Genomic DNA, 23,624 nt, shown 5'->3' on the forward strand with positions numbered 1-23,624 from the left:
GACAGGATAAAGGGAAGCTGGTAGCAGGGGTACTGGAGGCCGCACGGAGACAGGATACTGGGAAGCTGGTAGCAGCGGTACTGGAGGCTGCAGGCAGACAGGATAACAGGAAGCCGGTGGCAGCGGTACTGGAGGCCGCAGGCAGACAAGATACCGGGAAGCTGGTAGCAGGGTTACTGGAGGCCGCAGGCAGACAGTATACCAGCAAGCTGGTAGCAGGAGTACTGGAGGCCACAGGCAGACAGTATACCGGGAAGCTGGTAGCAGGGGTACTGGAGGCCGCAGGCAGACAGGATACCGGGAAGCTGGTAGCAGGGGTATTGGAGGTCTCAAACAGAATACAGGGAAGTTGGTAGCAGAGGTACTGGAGACTGCAGCTAGACAGGATAACGGGAGCTGGTAGCAGGGGTACTGGAGACCGCAGCTGGACAGGATACCAGGAATCTGGTAGAGGTCCTGGAGACCACAACTGGACAGGATAAAGGGAAGCTGGTAGCAGATGTACTAGAGGCCTCAGATGGCCAGGCAGCAGAAGTCTTGGAGACCAGGAACAGGTACAAGCTAAAATCTTTATATAAGGACACAGGTGTGTTTCTTGGTGGGCCTTATATAGGCCTATGTAGATAATTACATGGGAGCATGTTGGGCTACGTGCAAGGTCTGACAGTGGAGCACAAGAGTATCTAGCAGATCGGGGTGAAGGGAGTAGAGCCCTGACCTAGGACTGGTGTGTATTGTAACAGTCCTTTTCTCTACTGATACCATCTCCTGACATAACTCAACTATCTATGATGCGTCAAAAACAGTGACTTTAAGAATATATGATATGTGATGCCTATATCTATACCGGCACAGTAATAACCATTCATCTTGTTTTGATGCCAGATTAGTTCAGTCATGTGCATTTCCTATAAGTGTGGATGGACATGGTTGGTCAATGAATAAATAACTTATTATCTGAGGGTGTTCTCGGTATTATACTGTAGATAGGTATCTGGGAAGGCATCCATGACACAACCAGGCTTGTGTTCAGTACATTAATTCTCTGGCATGGCAACAAGTGTTGTACATTTATTCCAATCTTAATCATGTTTCCTACTATCTTTCTAGAAAATCTTGTAGGCATACGTGCATGAAATCAGGTATGTCCTGAAATCACCAGAAACTAGAAGTCTTGAGTTGTACTAGCAGCTCAATAAAGAAACAGTCAGCAGAAAATGAATGTCCAAATCAAGCACATGCGTTTGGTGCACCATCAGAGTGGCCAAACAGTTCAGTGCAACTTTTCACCCAATTGTGTTCCATTTATTGCCTCTTCCTTGATTGATGGTTCTGACTTTACAGGAGCCTTAGAAAATCGGAGTTAAAATGGAAAACAAGTAGGCGGGAAGGTTCATTCAACTCTTGGCCACACCAAGGGTGCACCAGGTGTCTGTGCTTGGTAAGGACAGTTAGTTTGTGCTGACAGCTTACCTTTAAGGATACTTATTCATCTTTTCCTGGAAAACATGGGTGACCATACGTGGAAACTCTTGAGAAGTAACACAGAGCCTCACAAAATATTTTCTTTTCAGCCCTGCCCATTTACACGACATGCTGCTTAATTACAGGTAGAAAATGTGAGCCCATTCGTCACATCTTAAAGAAAAATACAACTTCCAGGCCACATGCAGCCGATTTTCCTCTTCCCCACTTCTAGCATCTTGTAAACGTCTTTGCTTTTGGGCAGCACCACAATGTTTTGATGCTGGTCTCGAAGTCGGTATGTTGGTTGTCGCAGTACCCTTTGGAGAGGACTCTGGCAATGAGGAAAGGTGAGTATTTTGTCAGGGCACTCTGCACCTCCGATGTTTGCTTGCTCTTCCATGAGGTTTTCCAATTTTTGCCAGTACTTGAGTCAGGATATTTGCTATGGCAATGCCCAAGAGTGGAGAGGACTTGGAAACGAGGAGCGGTGACAATATTTTTCAGGAAAGCTGGAACTGGGAGATTTGCTTGCGCTTCCAGGAGGTTTTCTGTGTTTTTTTTCTGGTCCCAGAGTGAAGATGTTGGCCATAGCAGGAAACAGGAATAAAAAGTAGAGATAAGTATTTTGTCTGGGTGTACTGCACCTGTGAGACTTTCTTGCTCTTCCAATAGGTCTTCCAAGTTTTGTTGGTCCTAGAGTTGGAATGTTGGCTGTGGCAGTGCCCAGGAGTTAAGAGGATTGAGAATGAGGAGAGGCGAGTGTTTTGTTAGGATATGTAGCACATGGGAGATTTGCTTGCTCTTCCAGGAGGCTTTCCAATTTCTGCTGGTCATAGAGTTGGGATGTTAGCTGTGGCAGTACCCAAGTATGAAGAAGACTTGGGAACAATGTGAGGTGAATATTTTGCCAGGACATGCTAGACTAGGGAGATTTTCTTGCTCCACCAGGAGGTCTTCTATTTTTTTGCTGGTCCCAGTTTCGGGATGTTGGCCATAGCGGTGCCCAGTAGTGAAAATTAGAGGTGAGTATTTTGTCAAGGTGTGCTGCACCTGGGAGATTTGCTGGCTCTACCAGTAGGTCTTCCAATTTTTGTTGGTCCTGGGAAATTAGCTTGCTCTTCCAGTAGGTGTTCCAGTTTTTGCTGGTCCTAGAGTTGGGATGTTGGTTGTGACAGTACCCGGAGTGAAGAGGACTTGGGAACGAGGAGCGGTATTTTGTCAGGGCATGCTATACCTCAGAGATTAGCTTGCTCTTCCAGTAGGTCTTCCAATTTTTGCTGGTTCTAGAGTTGGGATGTTGGTTGTGACAGTACATGGAGTGAAAAGGACTTGGGAACGAGGAGCGGTGAGTACTTTGTTAGGACATACAATACCTGGGAGATTTGTTTGCTGTTTCAAGAGGTCCTCCCATTTTCCAGGAGATTTCTTGTTGCCCCGCAACATCTGAGTGCCATTCTATCTTCCTGGATGGGCATCCAGCTTTCTTGGCTCACCAACTGTTAAATATTCCCACTGCTATGGTACTGCATTACTAGACAGATTTGCCATTCAGGACTCTAGGAGAGCTGCTGGTAGCTTTAATGGCGTTTTCCCCCCCAAAAGTGTAAGAAACTTTTACAATAGTTTTATGTTGTTGTTGTTTTTTTTTCTTTACAATGACTAAAGGAGAAAATGCCAGTTCTTTTTGGTTGTAGGAGGCACTGCTCTATAAATAACAGGTGGAGTGGCACTCAGTGAAGCAGATCATTGCTCTTTAGAGCCAACAGTGAATAACGTTGTTCTACCTGGGAACAGAATAAAATCTATTCCTGCAATGTCTGGATGCACGATGTTTGCCTGCTCTGTTGCAAGGTGATCGCTTCTCTAGAATGAACGACTCTTAAGCTAGGAAATTATACAGATAAGATTTTTTTTTTCTCTTCATCACGCGATTCGGCATGTGACAGCAGGGACCACAGCAACCAATGAAACCAGCAGAGCCATTTTATAAGATGCAGATCTTTCAACGCTGATCAAACATTTTAGGGTGACGGCGGAGAGCGGCATTTTTTTTGTCTTGCTAATCAGTGAACGGGAGCCTTGTGCATTGCCTGAAAAAAGAGAAAATCCAGAGAACGCATCCGCAACCTGTCTGGTAAGAAAGGAATTTCTGGTGGGCATTTTAACCAGTTCACTGCAATGGGAAGTGATTTTTTTCGCATATGAGGGGCACACATTTGAATTCTTGGCATCATATTTGGCATCGACTTGTGATCTTGTTAGCCAAAGTTTCCATTCTCCTTTTCTTTTAATTTGATCTAGCTCATAGATATTGCAGTTATTGACGCATGCAATACAAAGAGCGTAGATATCAAACACAAAGGTGGTCATCGTCAGCAGTAAGACGGATGTCGCAGAGATTAATTAATTGTTTAACTCTTGATAAGCTTGATTTTTGCAGCGTAATTGAGGGCAGAATCGGCTGCCTCATTGGGCAACTCCTTATATTGGTCTCCCTGTAGTTAGCAGATCACTCGGGTATCGTAGCAGAGTAAATATTCTTCTGCAAGGAAAACAAATATACAGTATGGCCGCCAGAAGTCTAGAACTGATTTTACTAACAACCCTAGACTTCACGATTATCATCACGACTGCTCTTGTGTAGACTTTTCTTACATTCCCAATTGAGATGGTTGACTCTGGCCTTTAGGGTGTCTAAGTATATCCTTGGGTCCTTTAATTTCAAGACACTAGTACCACCTAGACAATATGGGATATGGCTGCAGATGACAAAAGTGGACTAATGTTACTTGTCCGCCACATTATCATCTATTTTAGGAGAGTTTCTTATTCCGCCTATATTAATTAAGACTGTGCCCTGCAGTCCAAAGACTAAAATATGGAAACCCTCCGATGATTGATAATGGCATGCGTTTATTTAGCTATATGTCAAAATGCCGTTGACTAACATAAAATGATTCTGGCAGCGAACTTGGTGGAAATCTTGTTTTTGGGCCAAAAATAATCTAAAATTTTCAAAGTAACATAAATAACGATAAAAAAGTAATGTAAATGGACTCATAAAACATGCAAAGTGACAGTAGAAAAATAAACGGCTTGGGTGCTCATGTCTCTGTATCATTTAATTATGTTGTACCAGGCTTATTTTTCATGTGATGTATGTGCCAGCACGTCTGATGAATAGTCATCGAGTGCCAAGTAAGCTCCCATAGAGACATGTAGTATGCCTTTTATTGCTCATCCGGGTTCACTTAATTTCATTGCTCCAAAATAGCTACTTTTTTTTCACGAAGATCTGTTTCTTTAATCCTTTGTTCCTGGCATACAACTGCTGGATAATCCATTAGCTGAAAAAAGTGAAAGTTGGCATGAAGCACAATGACAAGGTTGTTCTAGATACTGTCCTACAAAAGAACAGCTCCACACCAGTCCACTGGTTATTTGTGGTATTGCAGCTCAACCCCATTCACTTCAAGGCAATTGAGCTCCAATTATACATCTCACCCATGAACTCTTAGCACTTTCTCTAGATTTTCCAGGGTGTTTTAACTTAAGCTGAGTATCTCCTCTAATTGGGTCTGCTCCACTGATTCTGGAATAGTTTTTTTTTTTTTTTTTTCTGGGCCTCTCCGTTCCAACGTTATGCCCACTGAAAGTAAAGATTAAAATTTTCCCTTCAACCAACTGGGTGTATAACGCAAAACTTCTCCATGGGCATGGCTGTGTTTTGATTGGCCAGCGTCAGGGGAGAAAACGGCAAACGCCCACAGAAAATGTCTATGGCACACGCCCAGTTGGTTAAGGGAAACATTTGCTGGAGGCATAACTTTGGAACAAAGGGGCACAGAAAAAAAAAGAAAAACTGTTCCAGAATCAGTGGATTGATACCTTTTGGAAGAGATACCCTGTTTAAATAAAAACAAAAATCCAGTGAAAAGTCCTCTTTAGTACGAAGTGTGCACATATTTTATGCCTTCTGAAGATTTTCGAAGGACCATCATGGTCTCGGAATTATTAGAAACTATATGTATAAAGTGAAATAAGCATTGGATATGAAAAATGTGGAATATTAGGTGATTTATGACAAATGTGCAATTTTATCTTCTAGAAAAAGATCTACAAGTACAAAAAGGTCCTGAGTAACCCGAATCGTTGGGAGGTTGTGCTGAAGGAGATTAGATCCTTGGTGGATATGGCACTGACATCCCCACTGCAAGATGACTCCATCCACCAGGCACCACTAGAAATTGTCTCCAAGTTACTATCAGAGGTAAGCCGTTACCCCGTTGCTTTACTCAGACTGGTGGCCATTTATTCTATGTGCTAGCAGATGGCAGACTGTGTCAGCCTGTTGTTTGCCTCCCATTCACAGTTATCTGTTGATGGACACTTGGGGCAACTAAGAGGAATTTAAAGTTGTTTTTTGTTGTTGTTTTTTTTTACATAACTTTATTTTTTTCTATGTAATATAAGAGCAACATTATTTAGGAGGAAAGACCCTGATTCCAGCAAAATATCACTTACTGGGCTACTTGTTTCTGTTTCAATAAAACCACTGATTAATTAGCAGGAGATTACCACTAGAGGACTAGGTGTCTCTTGCCTCCTAGTCTGACCCTCCCACCACCACTGATTATCTACTTTCTGCATATGCACAGTGTACACAGACAGCCGCCAATCAGTGTAGTGGGCAGGGCTGTCTACTTTCTGCCTATGCATTGTAAGCCACCAATCAGTGTTGTAAGACCATCATGGGAATCATCAGAATCTGTTTCTGTGTCCCTAAATCATGCTGCTTTCAGATTTCATAGCAAAAACTTGGTGACAGATTCCCTTTAAAGAAGCTGTGGAGTAATTCCAAACTTTTCAATCTATGCCTTGCTGGGGATCTAAGTGCCCCCCTAAAGACCTTGGTTTCCATCCAGATGAATATGACGTTCCTCTAAGATTCAAGTTCTTGGCACAAGACCAGACTAAGAGGTTTCCAAAGAACGTAAATGTAAGGATTGAGAAACAGTGTTTAAGATTGAATACTCAAAATGGAAATGTTTTGATCACTGTCCGCTTGTAAACCCATTCAAGATCTGAAATTTATCGAGTACAAATCAGCCCAAATTGTGAAGAGCGCTTGATATGATCTTGTGTTCTTCTCGATAACCGGCAGTGTCACCAGTCATCCACCGGTGACCGCATTATCCGCAAATAATATCGTGACTCATTCCTATTAATCTGTCAGTAAAATAAATGTCCTTAGTTCATTGTATGTAAAACACACACACACAAAAAAAGTTTGCCCTATCGAGGAAGAAGCCTTTTAATATGCTTGGCACAATTAATTGTGTACACAATGATGTGTCCAAAGAAAGGAACAATTTGTTTTTCAGTTCTCCATCTGGGACCGGTTGAGAATCCAACGATTTTCATGTTAACTGAAAACACTTTAGTCTCTTCCGTTCACACTCTGTGGCAGAAGGCTGGAAAAACAATTCCTATCAGATTTTTTTTTTTTTTTTAGAAATGTAGAGATTGTTCACATTTTGGAGACTTGTCATGGTACAGTTATTGATAACAGAAGGTTAGTTTAGGTGTTTGGGGCATTTTGTGAATCTTTTTTTGAAAATATTGAATGGGAAATGCAATTTCCTAAAATGTAATGGTATTGGTTGTCTCTTTCGTAACAGAAGTGTGACAATAGGTATAGATTTCAGATATGTAGCTTTCCCATTGTTTGCTTTTAAGACTTGTGTGGAGAAGATAAGACGTTTTCTCGTCAAATTTTTGCTCCATTGACCAACTAAAAAGTTCTTCAACTTGCACCCTGTATTGGTTTTTATGTCTTTAACTTGCTTTTATTGGACAACCTCTTTTTCATCTTTCCACAGGTTAGGTGATAACTAACTGATCGGTGGCAGTCCAACCACTGAGACCTGCCCCCGATCAGCAGAACAGAATTTTTTTATATCCAATACAAATTTAATGACAGATCAGACACCCAATCCTGCTCCTTTCATTATTTATGAAAAATCCAAGCACAGTGGAGCATTGGTCGAGTATATGCACTTCCGTTTAATTCCAATGGAGATAAAGGTTTCCTGGTCTGCCGATTTGGTGCGAATCCCAGCGATCGGACCTCCACTGATTACCAAAGTGGTTAGATGATGACTACTAGTGTTTTCACTAGACAACTCTTTCTTTTCAGTTGTAGTTCAGTTTCTTGCATTTAGAACCTAGTTTTGGAAAAGGCCACATGTTAATGTTCTTTCAGATGGAGAAGATTTCTATTAGTCAGAAGGAACAGATCGTCTTTAGCACCACGTGGTCATCAAAAAAAATTGTTTTGGATGGATAATAACAATCTTTTCATCTTGACAAGTTAGAGTCAGTAGGTTAGAAACGTGAAGTCCAACTTTATTTGTCATTTTGATGACCCACAAGTTGTCATATAGACAAAACCTGTATGCCAGTTGTGGTCAACCTCCGTGTTAAGGAGGAGGCCATCGACTCCATAAGAGGATGTATTTACTCTGCCACATTGGTCAACTCTTCTTTTGAAGATAAAGTGTAAAAATCAGCATCCTACATAATTGTTGATGTATTGCCCCATCTTGGTGTCTTCTGCTGGAGCACGTGCCACACGGTACTCTGAAATACAGAAGGCCTCTTGGCCATGACTGAGACCTTACATTGACATTTGTCTGCATCTTGGGTTGCACTTTGAGATCTTACTACATTTGATACATTGTATTCTGTGGATTGCCATGACTGGACATTGTGTGATCTAGGCTCATGAACTAAATAGCTTTGTTTTTTTTCTTATACATTATCATAGTTAAAAGCACTTGCTAATGTTCTAAAGCCACTTTCCACCTGAAAATTGGGTGAGCCTCTATCGTCATCGTTACAAATAGGACCCCAGACTTTTAATCCAGTAAATGTATATTTATGGTGAAATTGCTCGTTTTACCAGGTGTCCTGTGTTTTTGATCTATAATGTCTCAGATGTGCAGGGAAGATAATTGTTGGTGATTTATTCCTACAGAACATTAACCTAACCACTCAGGAGCACGAGAGCATCATTGTGGTGAGTCAAGATATTTCAGTATTAATATTAGTACTTTCATGGGTTGGGGTTTGTAGGGTTCCACTTTACATACGATTGGTTGATGGGTAGATCTGTTTTGACACTTTACTCCAATAGTAGAAACAGATAGATACACGATCTCAAAAACCACTAGTACCATAGTAAACTTTTGGGATCACCCCTTCAAGCTACTACACAGACTATAAGGGTGATGCTTCCGAATAACTCATTAAAACACAGCTTTGAAGCACATAGCCACACCAGGTAATAATAAAATAAATATCTTTATTTGTAATTCTTATAAAAATACACAGGCACAGTGCCAAGTCACATATTGACTAACAGTAATTTGTAGCATAACCAGAGTATAAGAAATGAGAAGAAATGGATGCACCCACTAAATGTGCTGCACCATGGAGGCAGTATGGGTCTCTAATTAGGGGATATCATGGAGACACAGGTACTAAGTAGTTGCTAAAGTGCTTAGTGCATAAAGTGCCCATAAATCAGGCTATCACATAGCAGAGTCAATATACCAATGTCCCATCACAAACGGTAAAATACCCATCAGAGTTCCTTACCCATACTGAGGTCCACGAGCACGCACCCGCGCCCCTACGCGCGTTTCGCCCACGGCTTCCTCGGGGGGCGACGCGATAAAACTGTCCCATTACCCGGCTTTTGTAGATCCTCATTACCGCCATTAACAAATGCGGCGCATGCGCACAACGCTACAGGCGCCGTTACTAACATCACATCCGGCGTCGGCATAGGACCAGGGTGAGGGGAAATCCCCATTGACGTCATTTACCCATGATCCTTGCCTGAAGACGCCGAATGCGATGCGCGGTGATGCCTGGGTCATGATCATGCGCACTCAGCGGTACCATGCACAGCGGCCTCCATCTTTGATTCGGGAGTTGCCACTGTATTGTGAGATATATCACTACACAGTATATCTATAGCCTATTATTCAGGCAAAAGAGGAACCACATATACATGAACCGGTGCGCAGAAAAGTCCTATATATGTTAGAAAAAAAACACCCCATAAATAATACATCCCTTAATGAAATGACTGTGGAACACTTCCCCTGGAGCCTCATATCAATCACAATGTGCACTAATACAGAAATCTAAAATAATGTGATTAAGTGAAAAAATAGTAGAAAATATATATACATGAATATATAGTTATATAAAAATATACATAAACTCTAAGTGTATGGCAATATGTACAGTATCACTTTGTTACAATATATTAAAATCACATAAATACATATAAGTTCAATTGCATAAATGTGCAATAAATAAATAATTAAATGCGTGGAATGTGATACCAAAAATATAAATAGTGAAACAGTAATGCATGTGAATATAAGAAATATGGTGAGTAACCAAACAACAAAATCAGAATTGGTATTCCAGGGTTTCATGTCCATGGTAGCTCATATGTCATTACATAAAGTCCTCAGATGTATCAGCAATATACTTTCTGGATGAGAGTGTCAATCACAAATACTTGAAAGTCATAGCACTGAATAAAAAAGAGACAAAGACAATTAAAATCACGTTAAAAAATGATCCCGAAGTCCAGAGACAATGAAGGTCTAAAGGAAAGAAGCGAAACTCAGCTGTTCGTTTAAGCCACGGGGGGACATTGTGTCCACATTAATTATCCATCTGCACTCTTTCTGCGTAAGAATGCGCAGATAGTCTCCACCACGAGTGCCCATGTGAACACAGTCAATTCCCCAAACCCGCAATTCTTTGGAGTTGCAGTCATGTTTTAGACGGAAGTGTCTGGGTAACGTTTTTAAATTAGCCACTTCCTCAACATCACGTGCTGCCTCGATTTCTCGGACATGCTCACGAGTTCTCACTCGTAATTCACGAGATGTAAGGCCAATGTATATTAAATCACAACCACACACCGCGTAGTACACACAATGTGTGGTCGTACATGTAATGTATTGCCTGATGTCAAATATTTTCCTGCCGTCCGATGATTTGAAGGTTTTAGATCTTATATGATTTTTACAGGCAAGACATTTACCACAGGGAAAGAACCCTCTGTTATCCCTACGACTATTAAAAAGGGCGGGTACTCTCGGAACATAGTGACTAGATACCAAATTATCACGCAAATTGCGTCCTCGCCGTGCTGTCATTTGTGGGTCAGGGGATAGATGTTTACTCAATGTAGAGTCCGTCAACAAAATGGGCCAATGCTTTTTAAGTATCGTTCTCATTGTATTCCACTGTTGGTTATATGTAGATATAAAGCGTGTCCCTATATCTTTTTTCTTATTTTTATTCACTAGATTTTGAGGGGCCAATAAATCACTTCTCCTTGCGTTTTTAGCTCGCCAGTAACCTTGCTTTATATTTCTGTTACTGTATCCCCGATCTCTAAATCTCTGCCCAAGGTCCCTTGCCTGTCCCTCAAAAAGTTCATCTGAAGTACAAATTCTCCGTGCCCGAAGGAACTGGCCTATAGGGATGGCCCTGATAGTGGAGTCCAGATGTGCGGAGGATGCATGCAGTAAGGAATTCACAGATGTTTCTTTACGGAACATGTCCGTATGTATGGACCCATCCTCCTGCACTCTCAACTCCACATCAAGGAATGATACCACCCTAGAGCTGTAATTATCCTCTCCCTAAATTTAGAGATGAACTCCTCTGTATCCTTGAGATAGCATATGAGAGAGGTATAATATCTAAAAAAGCAATGGATGGGTTGATAGTGAAATGTCCCATTATACCAACTTTTTACCTTCTGCCCAAGGTCCACAAGGATTCCATCAACCCCCCGGGGCGTCCGATTGTCTCTGGCATAGGAGGGCTCTGCGATCCAGTCTGTAAATTTATTGAACATTATCTTCACCCTCATGTGGAGACGCTGCCCTCCTATGTCAGGGACACTACGGACGTCCTGCGGAGACTTGATGGCTTGTCCCTTGATCCAGATACCCTCATCGTTGTTGCAGATGTAGAAGCACTCTACACGAGCATACGACATGAGGATGGTATGCAGGCAGTACAGTTCTTTCTGGAGGCTAGTAATCTGGATGCGGATGTGAGGGAATTGGTGTTGGATTTGTTGCGATTCATTCTCACCCATAACTTCTTTACCTTTAAGGACCGCTTCTTCTTACAGAAGCGGGGTACCGCGATGGGAGCGGCTTGTGCGCCCTCCTATGCGAACCTCTTTCTCGGTTTCTGGGAGAGGGGTTTGTTTTCGGATGGCGCACAGGCCGCTCCCCAGATCCTTGGATGGTATCGTTTCATTGACGACATATTGTTTGTGTGGCAGGGTACATCTGAGGATCTGGATACGTTTATGGTGGGTCTGAATCGCAACGACTCCAACATCAGACTCACTTATAATTACAGCTCTAGGGTGGTATCATTCCTTGATGTGGAGTTGAGAGTGCAGGAGGATGGGTCCATACATACGGACATGTTCCGTAAAGAAACATCTGTGAATTCCTTACTGCATGCATCCTCCGCACATCTGGACTCCACTATCAGGGCCATCCCTATAGGCCAGTTCCTTCGGGCACGGAGAATTTGTACTTCAGATGAACTTTTTGAGGGACAGGCAAGGGACCTTGGGCAGAGATTTAGAGATCGGGGATACAGTAACAGAAATATAAAGCAAGGTTACTGGCGAGCTAAAAACGCAAGGAGAAGTGATTTATTGGCCCCTCAAAATCTAGTGAATAAAAATAAGAAAAAAGATATAGGGACACGCTTTATATCTACATATAACCAACAGTGGAATACAATGAGAACGATACTTAAAAAGCATTGGCCCATTTTGTTGACGGACTCTACATTGAGTAAACATCTATCCCCTGACCCACAAATGACAGCACGGCGAGGACGCAATTTGCGTGATAATTTGGTATCTAGTCACTATGTTCCGAGAGTACCCGCCCTTTTTAATAGTCGTAGGGATAACAGAGGGTTCTTTCCCTGTGGTAAATGTCTTGCCTGTAAAAATCATATAAGATCTAAAACCTTCAAATCATCGGACGGCAGGAAAATATTTGACATCAGGCAATACATTACATGTACGACCACACATTGTGTGTACTACGCGGTGTGTGGTTGTGATTTAATATACATTGGCCTTACATCTCGTGAATTACGAGTGAGAACTCGTGAGCATGTCCGAGAAATCGAGGCAGCACGTGATGTTGAGGAAGTGGCTAATTTAAAAACGTTACCCAGACACTTCCGTCTAAAACATGACTGCAACTCCAAAGAATTGCGGGTTTGGGGAATTGACTGTGTTCACATGGGCACTCGTGGTGGAGACTATCTGCGCATTCTTACGCAGAAAGAGTGCAGATGGATAATTAATGTGGACACAATGTCCCCCCGTGGCTTAAACGAACAGCTGAGTTTCGCTTCTTTCCTTTAGACCTTCATTGTCTCTGGACTTCGGGATCATTTTTTAACGTGATTTTAATTGTCTTTGTCTCTTTTTTATTCAGTGCTATGACTTTCAAGTATTTGTGATTGACACTCTCATCCAGAAAGTATATTGCTGATACATCTGAGGACTTTATGTAATGACATATGAGCTACCATGGACATGAAACCCTGGAATACCAATTCTGATTTTGTTGTTTGGTTACTCACCATATTTCTTATATTCACATGCATTACTGTTTCACTATTTATATTTTTGGTATCACATTCCACGCATTTAATTATTTATTTATTGCACATTTATGCAATTGAACTTATATGTATTTATGTGATTTTAATATATTGTAACAAAGTGATACTGTACATATTGCCATACACTTAGAGTTTATGTATATTTTTATATAACTATATATTCATGTATATATATTTTCTACTATTTTTTCACTTAATCACATTATTTTAGATTTCTGTATTAGTGCACATTGTGATTGATATGAGGCTCCAGGGGAAGTGTTCCACAGTCATTTCATTAAGGGATGTATTATTTATGGGGTGTTTTTTTTCTAACATATATAGGACTTTTCTGCGCACCGGTTCATGTATATGTGGTTCCTCTTTTGCCTGAATAATAGGCTATAGATATACTGTGTAGTGATATATCTCACAATACAGTGGCAACTCCCGAATCAAAGATGGAGGCCGCTGTGCATGGTACCGCTGAGTGCGCATGATCATGACCCAGGCATCACCGCGCATCGCATTCGGCGTCTTCAGGCAAGGATCATGGGTAAATGACGTCAATGGGGATTTCCCCTCACCCTGGTCCTATGCCGACGCCGGATGTGATGTTAGTAACGGCGCCTGTAGCGTTGTGCGCATGCGCCGCATTTGTTAATGGCGGTAATGAGGATCTACAAAAGCCGGGTAATGGGACAGTTTTATCGCGTCGCCCCCCGAGGAAGCCGTGGGCGAAACGCGCGTAGGGGCGCGGGTGCGTGCTCGTGGACCTCAGTATGGGTAAGGAACTCTGATGGGTATTTTACCGTTTGTGATGGGACATTGGTATATTGACTCTGCTATGTGATAGCCTGATTTATGGGCACTTTATGCACTAAGCACTTTAGCAACTACTTAGTACCTGTGTCTCCATGATATCCCCTAATTAGAGACCCATACTGCCTCCATGGTGCAGCACATTTAGTGGGTGCATCCATTTCTTCTCATTTCTTATACTCTGGTTATGCTACAAATTACTGTTAGTCAATATGTGACTTGGCACTGTGCCTGTGTATTTTTATAAGAATTACAAATAAAGATATTTATTTTATTATTACCTGGTGTGGCTATGTGCTTCAAAGCTGTGTTTTAATAAAAAATAGTAGAAACAGGCAGCCATATTCTTTTTTGGTCATGTTGCTTAGATATTGAGTGAATTGATAACCTATCTCTAGTCATGTCCTCAATCTTCAACCTCTGCCGATCGGTATGATGATGGGCCTAACTATTGTGAAAGAAGTTGCGTTTCGATCCCTGATCAGCTGGGATTACAGATGTCAAATCCCTACCGATCAAAGATTGATGGCTTCTCCTAAGGATGAGCCATTAATGTCTCAGAGAACTTCTTCAATATCCTGGTCAAAAAAAATGCCAGCTAAACTTTTGATTTGTTATCAAATAATTTTTTAGTTTTGCATCATGGACAACTAGATTCCAGAATAGGCTTCCGTGCAGCACCTTCCTCCAGCGAGAATGAATTGTTGCATCTAGTAATATGATAGCATTACAATGGAGGCGAGAAGAGTAGCCGAGACCTTGCCTTATATTTACAAAACCACATTTGGTTGCTTGGTTATGGGATAATTAGGTGACCTGAGCTTTCTGAAAGTTTGACAGTTGTTTAAAAGAAACAAGAAATAAACAAACCCTCTGCGCTTGTAAAGTATCGTCTGTTGTTGGACTAGTAATGGAAAATGGAAAAACACCATAATTTTTAGAGAGCTCTGTTAGTCTGGTGCGAAGACTGAAGTGACAACGTTAAACATTGCTCCAACCATCAACGTGATTATTCTGTCTATAAAATCTCATGATTTGCTCTGCGTCAAGAGTCCTATGTAACATCGATAATGTCGATGTCTTCAGTGCTCATATAAAGGCCGCTTTCCAGGATGTATAGGAATATTTACCAGCATCTTGTTGCCTTAAAGAAGTTCACCGGGATATATCAATTTAGCCCGAATTACAGACCTTGTGGTGGACTTCAAGGCCATCAGGTGAATGGGAGTCCTAACGGTACTTAGGATTACTAAGAAAAGTTTGAGATTTTTTTTTCATTTTTTTTTAGAGATCAACAATTCCAACGCTACTTATGGATTTTTTCTAAAATTGTATTTTTGAATTCTGGTAGAGGTGGATGTGCAGCTGCAAAAGTGGAGCTGCTGCTGCTGCAGTGATAGAGAAACTGTACATATACTTGCTGTCTCCTTCATCTTTTATCTACATGTCAGTAATGGGTAAATGACATGGGTAAGAAAACAGCTCTTCTACTTCCAGAGACAACTTTTAATTAAATCAAACAAGTAGATGGCTGCCTCCACCTTAAGTAGGTGTCAGGTCAGATGACGTAGGAGTATAATATCAACATTTTTATGTAATCCACAGTTTGTTGCTTTGTTGTATAATATGTTTCTGTTTTTATTTCTTTTAGGCTATTGCTCCTCTCTTGGAAAACAACCACCCTCCTCCTGATCTCTGTGAATTCTTTTGCAAGGTATGACATTTACATGACCATGGTGGACAACGGGTGTACGTAAAACTGAAATATGCAATATGATTGATTGTTGATTGATGGTCACCACCTACGCTAATAATTGTGAATATTCTCTCCTTGCAGCACTGTAGAGAGCGCCCCCGTTCCATGGTGGTCATTGAGGTCTTTACTCCAGTTGTTCAAAGAATCCTCAAACACAACATGGTCAGTATTTCCTTTTAATACATGTTTATATTGATTTATACATGACCGTTGACCCCCAAACTTTCACCATGGCTTAATTCTTGTTTCTTCCAAGGTCCCAGGTGATCCCCCCCCCCCCCCAATAATATTTCTCGTACAGGCAGAGATTGCTATCTGGAAAATCGGCATTTCTTAGATCACCATCGTTTTGATAAGCTAAGTTTGACCTAAGGTATCCAAACACAATAGATGAATGTCAGGCCAATTCTTCGATTTTAGCTGCTGAGGAAGGTGTGTTATGATGTCTTAACTCTCCCCTGATGGCAGGGAAAAGAAGGATTGCACATCTTGAGTTTCTACTCACCCCATCCTTTTCTTCTTTACATGATAAGCTGCCACCAGAGATGTTTGACATCAGCTCACTTTGCTCTCTTTCGAGAACAGATGTCCTTGGCCAAGCCGAACCAGCATGTTTATGTTGGGTTGGCAGGAATAAATCTAAGGCTTTAAGCCATAGACATGAGATACAGTCCGAAGTTCCACATCTGATTTAGAATATTTTGTTCCAAAAAAGCCACTGGTTCCCCACACAGATGACTTGTGCCCAGCTCTGATGAAATTGGCCACACAGAGTCAAACTCTATTGGTCATCCATGGAACTGGTGTGATACTTGATTCTCCAATGTAGTTTGTAAGATCTTGGCATAAATCGCTTGTTGGCTTTCTAAAAAAAAAAAAAAACAACACAGAACAGCTGCAGAATCTTGAGTCTGCCAACTCTGTTTTTCCCTTAAACTCTAGAGCCAACAAAGGCTTTCTAAGTTATTTAGGTTTATCTGCTACTTCTGGTGTATAAACTCAAGTTTTCTTCTAACCGGGATGAATGAGCCTCATTTTGGCTTCAACTAAATAAAACTTGTAAATTTTTATTTTTTTATTTTTACTTTTTATTCGTAAATTTTAAGGAGTCTAGGGATGCAGAAAGGTGCCCATTGCATTTATATTTTTTTTAATTTAACGTTGTAGAACGGGGGGTGTTCTATACCAAGGAGGCCATCTAAGGAACGCAGATCATGCTTGTATATGTTTCCGTGACCTCTTCACACCCCAACGTTATAACTGTGATAGAGCCAAGGTGTTCCTCTCTTTAAAAGAACATCCAACACCTGGACTGTTGGACACGTCCACATGACCCATCCTGGCCTTTGGGTTGTCCACCTCAATCTAAAGTAGTATTCGTGATTCATCCTGGAACAAGTGCCAGGCTACTTCTATGGTACGGGTCTACTTATTTCTGCTCTCGAGTACCATCTAAAAGTCTAAGATCTGTACAAAGTAGATGGCTGCATCCTTACTGATTAATCCACTTGCGCTCAAGTGAATGGTATTCAAGAGGAATCTCTATAACATATTGCAAAACCGCTTGGAATGTAAGAAATGTGGACGCAACGTACTAGATGACTTCCATGGATGGTTAAAGAACTTATGCCCTGAATGGCACCAGCTCAGCTTCTCCGCAAATATTTTTTCTTATTGATACAACCTTGAAAAATCAATGCAGCTTGGGAAGATGTTCAAGGTGGAAGCATCTAATGGGCTTTAGATGGTCAGCCAGTCCCGCTAACATTTCAGTAGTGTAGAGGTCTTTCTTAATCACAACTTATGTAAAGTTAAAACATACTTAGCTTTTATTGAACAGGGTTGATCTTTGATCTCGTATGAGCTACTGGTTATTGGACAGGTAAATGAGGCCCAGGTCTATTTGTCAAGGCCCCAGAGGAAAAAGGTAAAAAATCCCTGATTTAGAGAAAGCTATTGGGTGAGGCGAGTGAATGTTTTTACATATATAGATGACTATGTCTGTACAGTAGAGATGAGTTAATAAATTCACCGGACCCTGGTCTAGCGGTGAGGTCAGTAATCCATGGGAGCTGAATAGGATCCTGTGAGCTAACTACTGGCATCCTGGGCTCTTGTTTTGAGTAGCCGGCCTGGCACAACATTGTATGTTCTTCACGCTTCAATGATCATGTTACACTATGCCGGCTAATCAAAAGTGGACCCTGGTAGTAGGGCATTTGTAGGGCTCTCCTGTCCAGCAGCCATGGAATACTGACATTTTCTGCTGAACAATGGTTCTGCTAATTGATTTGTTCTTCATGGTCAAGTTTTTGGACAATGGACATCATCTTCTCGTCGCTACCTATATGTAGGTCTACACAGACTCTTATTTCTACATAACTTTAAAAGCCCTCATACACGTGACACCAGTGTTGGCCCAATATGCAGAGTGTGGCCAACTATTGTGAATAAGGACCTCCCAACTGTCTCCCCTGATAAATGATGTCGGGGTCAGAAGGATCTGGCTGCCAGGACTTTTCTTCTCAAAGCACTAAGCTGCTGCCAGAGATGTATGGCATCGTCTCTCTCTTAGAGAACGCAGGATGTATGGAGGAGCTGGACAAACCATCATTTCTTTATAGAGGGATCTCCAACTGGGCTCAGTCTACAACTTGCAACATTTTCTGCCCAAGCTCGAAAATGGTAACGGTTGTAGTGTAGCACTAGCTGGCGATAAAAGCTTTGCTGGTGCACGGCTATGACATAACCTGTATGCAAAGAACAGCGGACTCATATGCAAAAATGAAAGGAGAGCCACTCTCCAAATGATACGAACTGCTGTTTTAAAATGAATATCTATTTGCCCAATTCCAATAATTGAAGGGTATCAAATGAATTGCAGATGTACTGGATCTGTTTTACCGGCTTGGATACCTCTCTCTATCTGCTGGTGGAGGTTGGAAAACACCTGCATTTGCAGGTAATATTGTGTGTCAAATATCTGTTATGTCACATGTAATAGATATTTAGTTATGTGTCAGGTGGATATTTATTATATGTACATGTGAGAAAATCAGGCTCTTGTGAAATTTTTTTGAAAATGTATTTTCGGTTACATCGTCCTTTACTATTGTGAAATCTAAACCTAACTGCAAAATGTTACCAAACATAATAGTCTGTTTAGATTGTTGGAGAATTTTACTTTACTTTTGATTTTATAGTAAAGTTCAACTTTTTTGGCCTTTTTGTGCACTTACAGGCTTCAAAAATGGCGGCCCCAGCGGACTGATAAAAATTTTCCCAAAAATCTAAACCTTGGTGTAGAAACTTATCACATATCTTGAAGTGTCTTAAGGCTATTTGTTGATCTGAATTTTGGAATTTATTTCACACCTTCCCAAAAGTTTGCCTTCCATTTTTTACCCCTTAGGGCTGCAGAGAATTTCCTGATCTTGTGAAATTTAACTTTTCATCCAATTTTCTTCTCTTCTCCAATTTCCTAAGTTTTTTTTTCTAAATCCATTGGATAGGTGTTTGATTGCTGGGACAAAACCCCCATTCTTCCTCTCTACATTCAGAAATTCTGTGGAACAGCATTAAAAATAATCTGTAATCAGATTTTTGGCATCTAAAGAGTTGCATGAAGTTTTGAAAGGGACCTTGATTCGAGTGGTTTATAACTTTATCTGCTGGAGCTTTGCTATCCTTCTCAATTATTAACTCTTGCAATCTAATCTATGATATTCATGAGCTCAGGCTATCCAGCGTTTTGCAGCTTTCTGCCTATGCACAGTCAGTGTAGACAGAAAGCTGTCAATCAGTGGTCTGGGCGGGGTTATACAGAGCTCAGCAGTGAGAAGACTAGCAGAGCTGCAGCACGTAATACACAGTGATTTCAGAAAAACTACAGCAATAAGCCAAGTAAAACTGTTTTAACCAAAACGTTTTTTTCGTTGGGTAAAAACTAAAGTCCCCTTTACAAACTAGACTGATGTCATCTGAATATCAATGAGTTGGGCCATCAGTCATATGTGTAGGGGGGCGCCAGCCAACCGATGGTTGGGAGAGATGTTGAGATTTTGGACTGTCAATTGCATTGTTCTCCCAGAGAGAAGCCATAGGCCGACGTGTCAGTCAGCGACTTTCTCACAGAGAACATAGGAGCTCTTACATGCAGTTCTGTGCTTCATTCACCCTCCATAGGTCCAGCATTGAGACCCCACCGCTGCTCCCAGTGTCTGATATCACGTCAATAGCACTGCAGCTCATCAGTGAGCTTCAGTGGCTGTGCGCAAGTACACTGCACAAGCCGCTCATAGACGATGAGCTCACTGTTCAATGTGACATCGGGAGCGGCAGTGGAGACTCCGTACTGGACTGGGGAAGGGTGAGTAAGGCTCGTTTTTTATTTTTTTTGTGGATAAGGATTTTGCGAAACAGGAAAACCCTTTTAAGGGAAACGGCTAAATACAGTGCTCAACAGTTCCCATCAGTCCCATATACAAGGAAACATGTACAGTACAGACCAAAAGTTTGGACACACCTTCTCATTTAAAGATTTTTCTGTATTTTCATGACTATGAAAATTGTACATTCACACTGAAGGCATCAAAACTATGAATTGACACATGTGGAATTATATACTTAACAAAAAAGTGTGAAACAACTGAAATTATGTCTTATATTCTAGGTTCTTCAAAGTAGCCACCTTTTGCTTTAATGACTGCTTTGCACACTCTTGGCATTCTCTTGATGAGCTTCAAGAGGTAGTCACCGGGAATGGTCTTCCAACAATCTTGAAGGAGTTCCCAGAGATGCTTAGCACTTGTTGGCCCTTTTGCCTTCACTCTGCGGTCCAGCTCACCCCAAATTATCTCGATTGGGTTTAGGTCTGGTGACTGTGGAGGCCAGGTCATCTGGCGTAGCACCCCATCACTCTCCTTCTTGGTCAAATAGCCCTTACATGGCCTGGAGGTGTGTTTGGGGTCATTGTCCTGTTGAAAAATAAAGGATGGTCCAACTAAACGCAAACCGGATGGAATAGCATGCCGCTGCAAGATGCTGTGGTAGCCATGCTGGTTCAGTATGCCTTCAGTTTTGGATAAATCCCCAACAGTGTCACCAGCAAAGCACCCCCACACCATCACACCTCCTCCATGCTTCACGGTGGGAACCAGGCATGTAGAGTTCATCCGTTCACCTTTTCTGTGTCGCACAAAGACACGGTGGTTGAAACCAAAGATCTCAAATTTGGACTCATCAGATCATGACTGACCTTCATTTCTTAAAGTAATGATGGCCACTTGTTTTTCTTTACTTAGCTGCTTTTTTCTTACCATAATACAAATTCCAACAGTCTATTCAGTAGGACTATCAGCTGTGTATCCACCAGACTTCTGCACAACACAACTGATGGTTCCAACCCCATTTATAAGGCAAGAAATCCCACTTATTAAACCTGACAGGGCACACCTGTGAAGTGAAAACCATTTCCGGTGACTACCTCTAGAAGCTCATCAAGAGAATGCCAAGAGTGTGCAAAGCAGTCATCAAAGCAAAAGTTGGCTACTCTGAAGAACCTAAAATATAAGACATAATTTCAGTTGTTTCACACTTTTTTTGTTAAGTATGTAATTCCACATGTGTTAATAGTTTTGATGCCTTCAGTGTGAATGTACAATTTTCATAGTCATGATAATACAGAAAAATCTTTAAATGAGAAGGTGTGTCCAAACTTTTGGTCTGTACTGTATGTATGCGCCACCATTGCACTCCATCCAATCTCCAAATACAGTGAGGAAGAAAGGTTCTACCGATCAGGGTGGTGTCAACGAGGGGGACCCCCCAGTGATCAGAAATTTATCATCCATTATGTAGATATGTGATACATGTCATTAATAGGGAAAGAAAAGCTTTAAGGGTGGGTTCACATGATTCATTTTTTTTGCTGTACTCATCCAAAATAGCGCTAACGGGATAACTGGACATAGGTACGACACATTGTGTGGAGACGTTGGCCGGACACAGAAGAGTGGACGCTTCTCTGGGACTCTGGTGCCACCAATCTTTCAAACAGACTTTTTTGTTTTCTTCTCCTTGTTCTTGTGCAGGACTTTGGGAAGTGTCCTCGGTTACGGCTGTTCACTCAGGAGTATATTCTGGCACTGAACGAGCTGAATGCGGGAATGGAGGTGGTGAAGAAATTTATACACAGGTCAGTGGCAGCTCGGCACGATTCGGTTTATCATGACTTAATTCAGAGTATCTAATAGATAGAAATTCCTCAACCTCCATATTGGAAAGTATAGGGCAGCCTGTATTCTGACAACAGATTCTATCGGCCTGTAGCGCCATGACAGATTATAGGCTGCCATTTTTGGATCTCCACCTGGACAAAGTTGACATCCTAAAGGTTTTCATACTTTGCTTCCATTTCTAAATGGAATATGTCGGGGAATAGCTATTTATACAGTTATCTGGGTGCTTATTCTGTCATCCGTCATTTTTTCCGCTGTTCACATTTCCCTCACATTTACCCCCAAACTCGTCATTATCCAGTTCTATAACCCTACTGCCCTAATTCACTTAAGAACAATACGAGTAAAGCGAAAATGTCTTCTTATTGTTTTCATGAAATGCTTTAAATTCCTGGAAGGTTTGAACTCTGCTTTTTTTGGCCTGACACTGCTCATTAAATATAAAAAGTGCACCCTTACCAATCAATACTGCACAATGGCCTTGTGTGGCTGTTTGCTCTGCCTGCTAGGATTAGGGGACAACATGTATAGATTTTGGCCTTAATCCGACCATCGCGATGTCGGAATGTAATTATAGACACAATGGATTCAGTCACTTTGTTCACATTCAAATTTTTTAAAATGGTGACAAACGAATATCATCAGGGATGTTTACGGGTGGTGAATTCCAATCTCTGTTGTTTCTTTCCATAGCATGCACGGACCCACCGCAAACTGTCCACACCCTAGAGTCCTACCAAATCTGGTCGCCGTTTGCCTGGCTGCCATTTACTCTTGCTATGAAGAATTTATTAACAGGTTAGTATTTATTATGCTCTTCTGTTAAAACTATGATAAAATTCTGATCATTACGGGCTTGGATTCTTAGACCTCCTAAAATTGGGCAAGTTTTGGGTCATCTTTCCTAAGTGTGGTAGGACAAAGCCCTTAAGTTGCCCATACACATGAAATGGCTGTCGGCCACAAATTTGTTTGTTTCGCAGACCGTTATATCTCCTCACTCCACTTATAAAGGTTTGTTTGGCTCAGCCAAGCATTCTTTTTTTTTCAATGTGAAGAGAGGAGGAAGCTGTTGTTGGACACCTCTGATGGGGACTTATTTCCCTGATTGAACATTGAAATTCAAGGATTAGAAATTAACCTCTGTCTGGGGAAAGTTGGGGTTCCCATAAAGTCACATGGTTGTAGAGTCCCACCAAAACTGGCTTTGGCCCACTTTCGCAGACAGCTATCTCTCCTGACTCCCCATTTACACGTTTGCTTGGCTCAGCCAAGTGTTCTTGTGGTTTTCAATGTGAAGAGTGGAGAAAGCCATTGTTTGACACCTCGGGTGAAGGCTTGTCAACCTTGAAGACAAAATGATTAAGCATTGAAATTCCTTCTGTTCCACCGATAAAGTTGGGAGTTCCCATAAAATCTGATGCTTGGAGAGTCCCACCAAAACTGGCAGGTTTGGCCAACTTTCATCTAATGCATATAGGCCTTTATGAAAGGTCAAGTGTCTTAAAATTGATAATTGAGGAAAAGTATAAAAGCCACCCCTGTACACTGAACCCAGTACACTAACATGGTTCAGCCGTCAT

At 41.5% G+C, this 23,624-nt stretch overlaps 1 protein-coding gene across 4 annotated transcripts in view; it reads left to right on the top strand.

Annotated features, from left to right (window-relative positions):
* The window catches only part of CMIP (c-Maf inducing protein), a 153,427-nt gene that overhangs the window by 87,006 nt on the left and 42,797 nt on the right, over positions 1-23,624 (top strand). For 2 of the 4 annotated variants that reach the window (XM_077288350.1, XM_077288351.1), the window contains exons 4-10: positions 5,576-5,737; positions 8,507-8,548; positions 15,698-15,760; positions 15,884-15,964; positions 18,687-18,764; positions 21,895-21,998; positions 22,735-22,839. In XM_077288350.1, coding sequence (XP_077144465.1) covers positions 5,576-5,737; positions 8,507-8,548; positions 15,698-15,760; positions 15,884-15,964; positions 18,687-18,764; positions 21,895-21,998; positions 22,735-22,839 — 635 coding nt within the window. The remainder of the gene's footprint in view (positions 1-5,575; positions 5,738-8,506; positions 8,549-15,697; positions 15,761-15,883; positions 15,965-18,686; positions 18,765-21,894; positions 21,999-22,734; positions 22,840-23,624) is intronic. The other 2 variants (XM_077288352.1, XM_077288353.1) reach the window with 1 other exon arrangement.

Source organism: Ranitomeya variabilis, chromosome 2 (genome assembly GCF_051348905.1).
Source record: "Ranitomeya variabilis isolate aRanVar5 chromosome 2, aRanVar5.hap1, whole genome shotgun sequence".
NCBI lineage: Eukaryota > Metazoa > Chordata > Amphibia > Anura > Dendrobatidae > Ranitomeya > Ranitomeya variabilis.